The 12091-nt window shown below is 40.9% G+C and overlaps 2 protein-coding genes across 4 annotated transcripts in view; one reads left to right on the top strand and one right to left on the bottom strand.

Annotated features, from left to right (window-relative positions):
• homer1b (homer scaffold protein 1b) overlaps positions 1 to 5758 on the top strand; it is a 34807-nt gene extending 29049 nt beyond the window's left edge. For all 3 annotated transcript variants that reach the window (XM_041787678.1, XM_041787677.1, XM_041787676.1), the window contains 4 exons: positions 2409 to 2565; positions 2788 to 2898; positions 3004 to 3084; positions 3177 to 5758. In XM_041787678.1, the coding sequence (XP_041643612.1) occupies positions 2409 to 2565; positions 2788 to 2898; positions 3004 to 3084; positions 3177 to 3368 (541 nt within the window). In that variant the 3' untranslated portion in view covers positions 3369 to 5758. The remainder of the gene's footprint in view (positions 1 to 2408; positions 2566 to 2787; positions 2899 to 3003; positions 3085 to 3176) is intronic.
• Positions 5759 to 5773: 15 nt separating this feature from the next.
• LOC121509890 (junction-mediating and -regulatory protein-like) overlaps positions 5774 to 12091 on the bottom strand; it is a 31843-nt gene continuing 25525 nt past the window's right edge. Inside the window, exons 7-10 of the mRNA XM_041787673.1 lie at positions 11393 to 11476; positions 11191 to 11286; positions 10561 to 11101; positions 5774 to 10340 (exon numbers count right to left, since the gene is read on the bottom strand). Coding sequence (XP_041643607.1) covers positions 10039 to 10340; positions 10561 to 11101; positions 11191 to 11286; positions 11393 to 11476 — 1023 coding nt within the window. The 3' untranslated portion in view covers positions 5774 to 10038. The remainder of the gene's footprint in view (positions 10341 to 10560; positions 11102 to 11190; positions 11287 to 11392; positions 11477 to 12091) is intronic.

Below are 12091 nucleotides of genomic sequence, written 5' to 3'. Positions count from 1 at the left end.
CGTGGGAGTCCACAGTGAATTAGTTCTGGGCTTTCTCTCTTCTACACTTCACAGAGTGGGTGTTATGGCATAGTGGAGTGCTGCTGCAGTGTGTCAGTGTGGGGGGGGCGGAACAAAAGTGAGAACATTTTTATGGGTCATACACAGACCCTCATCACTCCTTGAGCAGGCTAAGCTTCCTTTTGTGTTTTTCTGTGTATGCTTCCACTGCCGTGAGGAATTACTGTGAAGTATGTAGGAGTAGGAGCTCCTTTTCAAAGGAAGTTGACTCGATGTCAGTACTTGACAACGTTTAGGTCTCTCATACATTCTCCTGCCTGAGCTAGACATTACGTGAGAGACAGAGAATGGGCATTATGTAAATCTTAAATGAATGCCTGCAGTGCTCATATCTGAGAGGGGGATGCACAGCGGAAGTATATTCCCTCCAGAAAATGGAGCTCATATATTCATCTAATATTACACTTAAACAACAGGCTTCAGCGTACCCAACCAATATGAAAGTATTTTTGTCCCCCAGCCTTTTTTCTCCCACGTACACTTCTTCATCATGATTTCAATTCAATCACACTCAATCACTTATCCCTCATCTCTCATCTCATCTTCTTGTCTGTGAGTAGCTCGACCAGATTAGGCTCTAGCCAGTCTGAGGATATAATCTCAGATTACAGTGCATGGGATAGACAGCTGCCCTCACAGCCGCTGGACAGGAAATGCCAACCCCAGTTGGAGTATGGATGGATGATGTACAGATTACTTAGAGGGCCTTTACGGCAATAGGTGAGGGAGCAGACAGGGTCAAAGATCGGGCTGTCGCGATAACAGATTTTAAACTTTGATAGAATACTAGTAAAAATCCAGCAATACCAAGATCTTTCTGACTACCATGGCAAAAATGTAACAAAGTCTGTGGCCATTAATACTGGGTAGTTTCTTATTTTTAGTTACAAAAAAACTGTGGGTGGACTCACATTTTCTGCCTAAATTGTATAATTACAATGGCAACATTGAGTGAGGAGACAGTTTCAGCTTCTCTGGTTTCTGTTTGTCTGTGAGACTTTTGGATCTTCATGAAATGCTGAAAGACTCCAGAAATGTCAGAATCTGTCAGTCTGTACATTTTAATAGACCACTACTAGTTCTCTTTCATTTCCAGCAGCTTTTAGTTGAGAATATGACTGAGGATTAGTAGTTTAGTTTAGTTTAGTCAGTCAAGGTTAGTTTATTTTGGTTCAGTTGAATCAAATAAGTTCGTTAGTTCAGTCAGTTTAGTTATGTTATGTTCGGCTGAGTTTGGTTTAGTAAAGTCAGTTTAATCAGTTCATTGCTCAGTCAAGTTAGGTTAGTCAGTCTAGTTAAGTTAGGTTTAGAAAAGTCAGGTTAGTTTAGATAAATTTAGTCCAATTGATTTTATTGTGGCATATAGTTTAGTTTAGAGTAGTGTAGGTGTCATTTAGTTGAGTCTGTTTTGTTAAGTTGAGTTAGGTCAGTCAGTTTAGTTAAGCTTGGCTGAATTAATTAGTTTAGTTTAGTTTAGTTTAGTTTAGTTTAGTTTAGTTTAGTTTAGTTTAGTTTAGTTTAGTTTAGAGTAGTTTGGTCATTTTTTTTTAGTATAGTGTAGTTTTGTTGAATTTAGTTAAGTTTGGTCCATTAAGTTAATTTAAGTTAAGATAAGTTGACATTAGGTTAAGTAAAGATGAGTTGATTCGGTTTATTTAAGTCAGTTTAGTGAAGTTCAGTTAGGTTAATTCTATTTTAATCAGTTTAGTTATTTTAGGTTTAGTCAAGTTTAATTAAGTTAGTCAGTTAGGTTTAGATTAGTTGAGTTTAGTTTTATTTCATGAAGTGTAGATTAATTTAGTTAAGTTTAGTGTAGTGTAGTTTAAATAAGTTTAGTTTAGTTTAGCCAGTTAGTCAGTCAGTTAAGTTAAGCTGAGTTTTGTTAATTCTAGTTTAGTTAAGTCAGTTTAGTTCATTTTATTTTATTGCAGTTTAGTTAAGTATATCATTGTTTAGTTTAGTTTCATTTAGTTGAATTAAGTCAGTCAGTTTAGTAAGTTTAGTCAAGTAAGTTAAGTTCAGTGTACTTTAATTAGGGCCAATTACTTTAGTTTAATTAAATCAGTTTAGCTATTACTTTACTTTAAATACGTTACTTTGGTCATTTTTAAAGAATAAAACCCAATTAAACTGGTAAAATGAAGATGAAGTACCATAAAGTCACACTTTTTTAGCATTAAAACCAAAAGATAAACACAAATAAAACAAAACAGGACTGAACGGTGTAGCTGAACCCTTAGCCTATCACACCTACCCTTTTTACACTCATTTTTTAATCTCCATTTAAATTTATACAGAACAGTATATACTGTGTTGTGGTACTCAAAGACTTTTGATGTGTTTTTCAGCCCAGCCATGACAAAACACTGGGAGGCTGAGCTGGAGGCGCTAAAGGGGAACAATGCCAAGCTAACGGCAGCTCTTCTGGAGTCCACAGCCAACGTTAAACAGTGGAAACAGCAACTGGCTGCCTACCAGGAGGAGGCTGAGAGACTACACAAACGGGTGAGGGACAGGGCAAAGAAAAAAAGCTCACATGTTTTTCTGAGTGATAAATTCAATCAAAACAAACAGGAGAGATCATTCAGAAAGGATTGTGTGAAGTCAAGATGAGAGGATGGTGGTGCTGGCATGAGGGAGACAATGAAGAGTCAGGGATGAATATCAGATTGAGATAGGTTTCTGTCTTCATGGATCTAAATCTTGATCTTCTTTTTGTCCTGTAAGGTCACTGAGCTTGAATGTCAGAGCAACCAAACTCCAGTGATCAAATCCCAGAAGACTGAACTCAACCAAACCATAGAGGAACTGGAGAATACACTAAGAGATAAAGAAGAGGTGAGGCTACCATAGTTTGGGGTACCTCGGTTACTTGGTAACTCTTATGGTTTGGAACATCCAATTCATGTTGATCGACATTTCATCTGATTCTGTGTCCCCTAGGAAATGGAGAAGTTAAAAGAGGAACTAGAAAACATGAATGACTTAATGGAGCAGAAAGACACCCTTACCCAGAAACTTGAGGTGAGATACAAAGGAGATTCCAACATGTGACTGTCGCCCAAACTGTTAATAGTTCAATCTGCTAAATATACTGTCCTTCCCTCCTTTTCCAGGAGACAGAGCTACGCGGGCGTGTGCTGGAGGAGCAGCTGGCAGGAGCTGAGCAGCGACTAGAGGAGAACCAGGAGGAGCAGGAGAACTTTAGGAAGAGCCTGCGGACGCTGCTGGAGCTGCTGGACGGCAAGATCTTTGAGCTGACGGAGCTCAGAGACACCTTGGCACGGCTCATAGAGGAGGCCAGCTAGAGTCAAAGTTTCCACATCTCCACAGACAGAGCCATATAATGATTTATAGCCCTACACTCCCAACTCACCTTTCCAACATGCACCTGATTTTCCAAACACACACCCCCACTAACTCAAACTGCTACAATACACTGCCCCGGTTCTGATTTTGCTCAAAAAGGGCAGCTAACCCTTCTTTTATAACTTGCAGGCATCAAGTTCCAACCGACCGCAGGCACTCCTGTAGTTCAAGACAACGCAGGGACTACCTCATCTTGCCTTCTGATTGGCTGGTGTAGGCGTAACCTCGGTTGAATTGATCCCCCTCAGTTGTAATGATGCCACTGCAACTGCCCCCGAAGCCCCCACCACCCACCCACCCACAGATTTAACTTGAGAACTGTGCCTCAGTGCCATCTGCTGTTTGACTGGGAGAGCTGCAGCACAGCTTGCAGCATCACAACCACCCCCTTTTCTTCCTCGCTAAACTGCCCCCCCAAGGGGAATGTTGAAAGTCATGTGGAAATAAATGCTGTTAAGACTCAGAGAACTGCGCCAAAGCTGCCAAATCCCCCTGAAATATTGTCCTCTGACAAGCAGATGCTTTGATCCAAAGTGACTTACTGTACAGAAAAGCTCTACTGAGTGAAACAGAGAAACAGAGTCTTATGTCTGAGCTCGGGCTGCCAGCGGGTCGTCACTCGAAGAATTAAAAGACGACTCTCGGTCGTACCTGTTGGCCCGTGTTGATTTTAGAGCTGCTTCTCAGTCTGGCCCCACAAGGCTGCTGGGAAATAAATCTCCATTTGAAATGAATGACTGCTATACAATATCCACAGCCTATTGAAAACCCTATCATATAGATGAGTATTGAATCTTCCAGAGGCAGCGTGAATGCCACACTAAAAATTTAGATTTGACATGAAGTTCCTGTATCCAGACAGCTTCCACCATCGATGACAGCTGACCTGTCTTCCTGCCAAACTCAGTGTGCTGTGTGTTTCAGAACAAGGCCTGACCCGCGACAAAGCGTGTGCCTTCAAAGCACACATGCGTGGACACATGTTTGTATATAAAATGTGTGTGTATGCGTGCGTGTGTTTTGTGCTGTGAGAGAAAGACCATGCTACTGGATGTTAAGGCCTTCACACACACACTGAGCAATACCAGACAGGCTCTATACAACACCTCTATGTAACTCTATCAGGTACTCTACTCAGCGGACTCATGCAGATAGGTCAAATGCAACTCAGCTCAACCCCTTCCTCTTCCCCCTCCAACAGAAAGTGTACTACTGACCGCGAACCTGTGTGGCAGCCCTGTCTGGAAGAAGTAGTGCATCATGAAGGGCTTATAGAGTGTCATCGTAGTGTTTGTAGATCTCTGAAAGCAGATTTTCACTCCACACGGGCAACCACAGAACTGTACTCAGTTTCTAAACTTTTCTACACAGAATATAACACTAATGACATAATAACAGAACTGTATAGGACAACTTTCTACTCATAACGCCAATTGTAAATGAATGGATGGATTACTCAGTTACAGTAACACCCTGCAGTGGCTTATTGTTGTGTATTAACCCATGGAGAAGTATTGCATATAGAGTCATTATAGAGTATACTCTGTAGGTAAACAATGAAAACCTCTTCAATATATATTTAAAGTGCGTAACAACACAATGTAAACATTCTATACCAAAACAAACACTTTATAAGCGGCCCCCTTTCCCAGTACAACAAATATCTTAAAATCTCTTCCTCCAAAATCACTTTACTACACTAAATTTATTAATGCTGCTTATCGTACCTTTATATTGAGCACCCTGTTTGCACTGTGTTATTACACTGTTGTAACTACATTATATATAAAGAGATTTGCATTAGCACAGCATCATTCTGTATTTTTTGTAGTTAGGAACACAGGTTAATACACTGGAATAAGACCCATGTAAAGGGACAAGTTACCTTTTTTTCTGGTTTATCTTTGACAGTCGAATGACAGATGGAATCCTTAATATTAATGCTATTGTTCATGAATGCCTTTGTACAGTAGTGGATAAGAAGCTTTTCATTCTCCTGTTTTGTAACTTATGGTATTTAAATGTAGGTATTATTATTATTATTATTGTATTTAGAGGTATGAGAAGACTGGCAATATTTTTGACTATTTAAAGTAATTTTGAACTCATGATATTAAAGAAGTACCTCAGGCTAAGATGTGTGTACATTGGTGAGAATTGTGTGTTTGCAGGTGAAAGGGTTTACCAAATGTTGGTAAAAAATAATAAAAAATTAAAAAAAAAAAAAAAAAAAAAAGAACAGGAGACACCTGTTGGTGCTGCAGCCAAACTTAATCCTTTGTTGAACTCATACAAAGACAGTCCTACCAGGCTGAAAACAACTATGTGAACTGAGAAATGTTATGTTTTCTATTCAAATACAGTGACAGCAGAATTTAGTGTGTGCAATTCACTTTGTTCTGTTTTGTTTTGCTAAGCATTCAAAATATCCAACAGTGAAATGAACAGAAGTTGCTTCACAAGGTTTTATTGAAATGCAGGGGCACAGTTGTAAATAAAAAAAACAAGGTCTAAATAAATGAAACTTGAAGGACTAAAGGCAAAAAAGGTATTTTTGGAACAGTGTGATTTTACACAACTGTGTAAAAACAACAGCAACATGTTATGAGTACTTTGTAACAGGCAGTCAATTGAAACTCTCTCCTAATAACTTCACCCATTGACTTCTATTTTTCTACATAGATATTGCACTTCTCAAGTGGCAGACGGGCTTATTCAGACAGCAGGTCATACAGTCAGCTTGTGTGAATAACAGTGTCACATGATTAATGTTTAATACCATACACATAACAAAATTATTTGGCTGGAAATGCTTTGGAGAAAAACAGGAATAAAGAAGGTCATGAAAATCAATGTAAAGAAACAGTCTGTTGACATTTAAGGTTAAAAATGCATAATGAACAGTTAAACATATAAAGGTGTGTTTCTAATGTCAGGCAAGAGTAAAATGAGTCATGGTGAAGAGGTGGGGTTCTGGACCAAGTTTACCAAAAATCTTAAGCAAGATGTTTATCATTGTGTTTTGCAGAAACTTAGCAGTAGCATTTTTTTGGGAAGTTCTGCCCTGCTCACTCTTAAGTGACAGTCAGCCAGTACGTTTTCACGCATAGTGAAGTTAGGTTACGTCTAATGGGGCTTTTCCACTCACTTTTGGCCGTATCAATTCAAACCAAGCGGTGCTGATTTACTTTTCCATCACTAGTTTGGCCAAGCTGGGCTAAACAGAGCAACAGAATGGAGCAGGGCCCAAGCGTGCCCACCCTGCCTCCAAGCACACTGGACTTACATCACAGTGGATTGTGATCATTCTGGGACGTCTTGCAGACTTCTTTAAGTAGCAACTGCTGCACCAAACTTTGAAATACCCCCTGATTACCAACAGAGAAAGATAAAACTTTGAAGTAGAAACAATGGCGCAGTCTCAATGTCCTCACTCACTGACTTTGAGGCACATTCCCACTAAGTCCATGAGGGCTTAGGGCTGTCCCACTGCCAAATCATAAAGTATGTGAGGGATCTCTCACAGATTTTTGAGCCCTTCATGCACCCTTTCCGTGATTCGGTGTATGTGCAGATGTAGTGTAAGGGAATTACCCCTACTTCATAGCATTATGACACAACAGAAGTTCCCTGGGGGATCCTGCTGGCGAACGCTATACAAGTAAAGTGAAAAGAGCAAAATGGTAAACAAAAACATGGAGGGTGTAATCAGCATTGATGTTGCAAAAAAAGTTTTCTTGCAAGTATATAATATAAAACAGCCTTTATCCACTGAGGAAATATAGGGCTATAGGCGAGGCATGCTTGTTTTTATCGTGCTATCAAAAAAAAACAAAAACAAAGGGCTGTCCCATTCCTACTTGTACCCCTTTGAGTCCTTGCAGCCTCATGCACTCAATCACTTTCCAGGTGCAGTCAATTAAGTCCTTAAGGGCTCAGGGTTTAGGGTGGAGATTGAGATTCAGCCATTGGCCAACTCTTGAACAAAGCACGGCTTTGACACTTAGCTATAAAACATCATTGACTCAAAACGCTGCGTCATCAGCTCCAGGCGCACCCTCAAACAGGTAGCTTGGCTGTGGTGGAAAAGCAAATCCCTGTCTTGCTGGGCTGCTATGCCGAGTCAAACCAAGTAGAGCAAAGCTGCTCAATGTAATTGAAAAGCCCCATAAAGCTGGATATGGCAATTTAAATGGCCTACTGTCCTTATCCCAGAATGCAAGCACTGGGGAGGAGGGGGGCAATTTATCGATGGAAGTTTGTCAGACTGATATGGAATATGAAAATATATAGCCGGTTACTATAGACCTTTTTCCTTTTGTAGTTAGGAAGCTTAAAACTGGTTGTATGTCCAGTGGAGGCAGACAACTTCTGCTATGCTACACATTTATGCTCATCGAATTCTGAGTCAAAGTCCAGCTCAGAAAATCTGGAGCATAGGCAGAATGTTTTGTCCAGTTTGGATCCAACTGAAGTGTACGAACAATAGAATAGATTATGTGATTATAGAATAGATGGTACATTTTTAGTCGGTGTAAAATGTTTGCTTGCGTCTCTTAAGTCCAGTTTTAGTCTAACACAACAATTTGGCTTTTTCTAACTGCATGTAAACATACTGAGTCATAAAAGGTTCAGATTAGGTTTAAGCTAAGACTCAGGTCAGGGAAAGATCTTTATGCAGTGCTACATGATGAACGTACCATGGAAGAACATTGTGTCAACAGTGATATAAGCCATTTAAAAGTGCTCCAGGTTTGCTCTACAGGAAACAATAAACTCTTTTAGCACTGAGCCATGCTCAAGCTGTAAAGATGTGATATATCATCATCATCATCATTTGGACTTTCTACATTTCATCTACTTCATCTGCAAATGGCTGATAACACAACAACAAGAGAAAAATATAATCTTGCATCAAAGTTTGAGTACATGCTGTGGCTTTTTCAGACAGCTTGTTCTATTTGCATTAATTCATGTGGTGCTAAGCATTACACTGGTCCTCTCATCACACTTTAGTAGGCCCAACTCCACAAGTTATTCAGTGATTTCAAACATTATCTTTAACTAGTATATGTTTACCTAAAAACAAAACAAATTTTCACAGATAGTGTTTCAGTGTTTGTACAATGTACCATGAAAGTGCTGAAAACAGGTAAATAAACCTTTGCAAAGAGGTTATGGACTCACTTTGACACTAAAATGTTTCATCACGTTGGCTGAATTAAGGCCGTGAATCCATGTGCGCATGAACATGTTTTCGCTCCCAGCATTATGAGTAACAGACCTCCTACTGGGAGCCTCGGCCCACTGAGTGCAGAAAAAGAAATTAGGCTGGAGGAGAGGAGAGAAAGTGAATAAAATGTGAGGAGCAACAGCATCAATCATGCCCGCCTTCCCTGCAGCCTACAGTGACTCCCTGCAGCGCTCAGAGTATCTTAACCTCCCACAGACCATCCATCACTCTCATACAAGCGTGACCACATTGCTGTGGCTATCCCACGTATTTACGGTGGGATTCACCCACCATGTTGAGCCCACACTCTACAAAGAGTCCTGACACTAGCCATGGCCTCCACCTCACTAAAGAAACTCTGCAGCTCTGTTATCGACCCTTCAGCTTTTCCTCTCCTACTCGAGGTGACCATCCTCCTCTAAACTGTGGAATAAGATGATAACCTTATTATGACTCCTCACATCTCCCACCAGCCTGGCCATATGCTTCAGCCAAACAGATGGGTGGACACATACTGTATTTCCTCACCCAGAGATGGGGTGAGAGTTAAGGTTGGTGAAGAGGACAAAAAGAGGGGGAGGGGCAGAGAGCTGGGGTGACAGACCAGAGGGTTTACAGTTTCTGTAGGTTGTCAGATTAGACAAGCAGTAGTCCTGATCCTGTCCGACACTTAAACACCCTCAAGTGGTGTAAACAAAACCAGCTGTGCAGCATAGTGTGGCTCAGCCAGAGTACAAAGGTAATGCTCATCAGTTCACTATTTTGTCTGTAAATCCAGCTCAGATCTCATAGTTTATTTTTGAATCTCCTACATTACCCACTATTTTAAACAATACACAATACATGCTGTATTGTTGTAACAGGTACAGATTCTCTTCTTCATTCTTGTTTGAAACAACCACACACCTGTCTTTCCCTACGAGGTTTTCAGTATCACACATCACCATCAGTGCAGAGTTTTATGTGCTGTTTCTGTTATTAAATCCACAAAGAGCCAGTGCAGAGCTTTAAGTACAAGTGGAATCAAATAAAAAACAAACATGGCATTATTACAATCTGATTACATGAAGAAAACCACAGTAAGATGATATAAGAGAAATAATGTCCTCCATGATGGTGAAGGTAGTGTGAAACACAAAGAACAGGTTAATGGTAGACATTTGAAGCTTTTGGTGAGTTTGATGATAATGATGAGCACGATTCAAGCCACGTTCATGTCACTGACGCCTCTGTGACTGGGCGGTTTGTACTTCCGTGTGAATGATGGAGTAATGGTGTTTTGTGTGCACAGTACAGTGCAATACAGTACAGTGTGCAGTGCCAGAAGGTGCAGGCATCTGTGCGCTTTTTTTGTGTGAGAGTGTTAGCCTTGAACTCTAGCTTTCCCAGTCAGGGCCGGTCAGCCCATCATCATCTGAGTCAGACTCTGGTGAGGCTTCTTTGATTCGTCGCAGCGCCTCATGGATGCTTCTGGTCAGGGGGTCCGTGGGGAGATCACTCTCATCCTTTCTCTCTTTTCTGGGGACACGCCTCAGTTTGACTCCCTTGCGAATCTGAGCCAGGATGCTGTTGGGGTCGTCATCACCCTTGGCTGGAGGCAGGGATCGCTGGTCCACCTTCCTCAGGTGGAAACTGCCTCTCTTCAGGGAGGCCAGCACTTCGTCCATAGGTGAACTCACTACACAGAAAGAGAAGCAGAGGAGGACTGTGATTGGCTATGATATAAGTTTCTTGATATAAATCATATTCATTATTGTAGAATTGCTGTATCTTGATAATATCACTATTGAAGTCCACATATCACCTGTTGTTTTGTGGGTCATCTTATAGGCACATACACAATCTAAGTAACTAGTGAATTAAATTAGGGCCTAATTCAAGGATAAAACCTGTGGTACCTCTTCTGTTGCTGGAGTCGAACTCTGGAGTCTTCTTCAGCCTTTTCCGAGCACTTAACAACTGGCTGCTGTCAAAGAAGCGAGGAATAAATGGACCAAGTGGGGAGAGCTCTTCACCTGCACTCTTTACGTCAACCTTCTGCCAATGCCGACCTGGGCTCTCAGAGGGCGACGGCTCCTCCCTTGTTGGCAAAGGTGGAGGAGGGGGAGGCGGAGGAGGAGGGGAGATGGGCGATGTTAGTAGTGAGGACAGAGAGCAAGGTGAGCAGGAGGAGTCTGCAGGGCTTGGCACAGGCAGCGGAGGGAGGGATGCTGTGAGAGCAGTGACAGGCTGCGTAGTAAGCGTGGTGCTTGGGCTGGGGTCTGTCTGAACGCTGGTACTCAGACACAACGGCTGACCCCGCATCTCAACACGGACAGACTCGGTATGCTCTTCCCTCTCACTCAAGCTACTCATTTCCATACTCCTTCCACGTTCTCTTCTTCTGTTGTGAGAAACGCGTAGACGAGTGGATTTTAGGATCACCTGACCTGGGTACCTCTGCACAAAGACACACAAGAACAGTGATTCACCAGTAAAATGTTTTTTTTTTTACTTAAGTTATCTTTGTTAAGAAGGAGGACACATACCTGCTTAAAAGTGCGAAGCCTGTCTAAAGTTTTTTGTCTCTCCTGACTGACTCTGCTGTTCTTCTTCTCCTCATTTTCATCTTCTTCATTTTTCAGCTAAACATTTTGAGGTTTAGAGAAAGATTTACTGACCACTTAACATAATACTTTACAGGTATACACAATCATACTATATAAAATCTTTGTATAAAACATTATCTACCTGTAAGACCTGCTGGGATATTGAGTCCATGTGCATGGTTTGACGTTTCTGCTGTTTCTGGGTGTGGTTCAATACACAGATCTCCTGCAGGGAGGTGGAACATCAACAATAAGACATCCATAAAAGGTCAATTATTTACCCAAGTCAATAATATACTGGCAAACTAAAATGCTGTTATGATGTTGTACGGCTGTGTCCCTGGTTTATTACTCTTCTAAATGTAAGGAATCTGACAAACTGCCATCTTTCTACTGTGTTTCAATATTCAGTATGCTTACATGTAAAGTTGAGCTACAGTTGCAAAGTCTGAGCAGAATGCATAGTCTGGTCTGATTGAGGCGTGTACATGCAAGTGGAAACTGACATATTTTCTTGGTGGTTTAGTCTTACTTTGATTAATTTAATGTAGTACAATATCAGTCAGACTTACATGTTTACACTCATTGTAGAAGTCCAGTTTTAGTTAGACTAACATAATAAACAAACATTTTTGGTACTGAAAAAACAATGTAAAGGGAATCTATATCAGGACAATGGGAAATATTTGAGTCATTATTTGGCAACCCATTAGTTACTGTTAGACATCATTTAGTGGCTTCCTTCCTAACAATATTTATTGGAGATCAAAGATTCAGAATTGAGGATGCTTGATCTAGGTCAGTGGAAATTTTAGTTAAACAACTATGGCATTAGCTAGGA

This window comes from Cheilinus undulatus, linkage group 5, assembly GCF_018320785.1.
Source record: "Cheilinus undulatus linkage group 5, ASM1832078v1, whole genome shotgun sequence".
Lineage (NCBI taxonomy): Eukaryota > Metazoa > Chordata > Actinopteri > Labriformes > Labridae > Cheilinus > Cheilinus undulatus.
The sequence above is the reverse complement of the archived record's forward strand: the minus strand, read 5'-3'. Positions and strand labels throughout refer to the sequence as shown.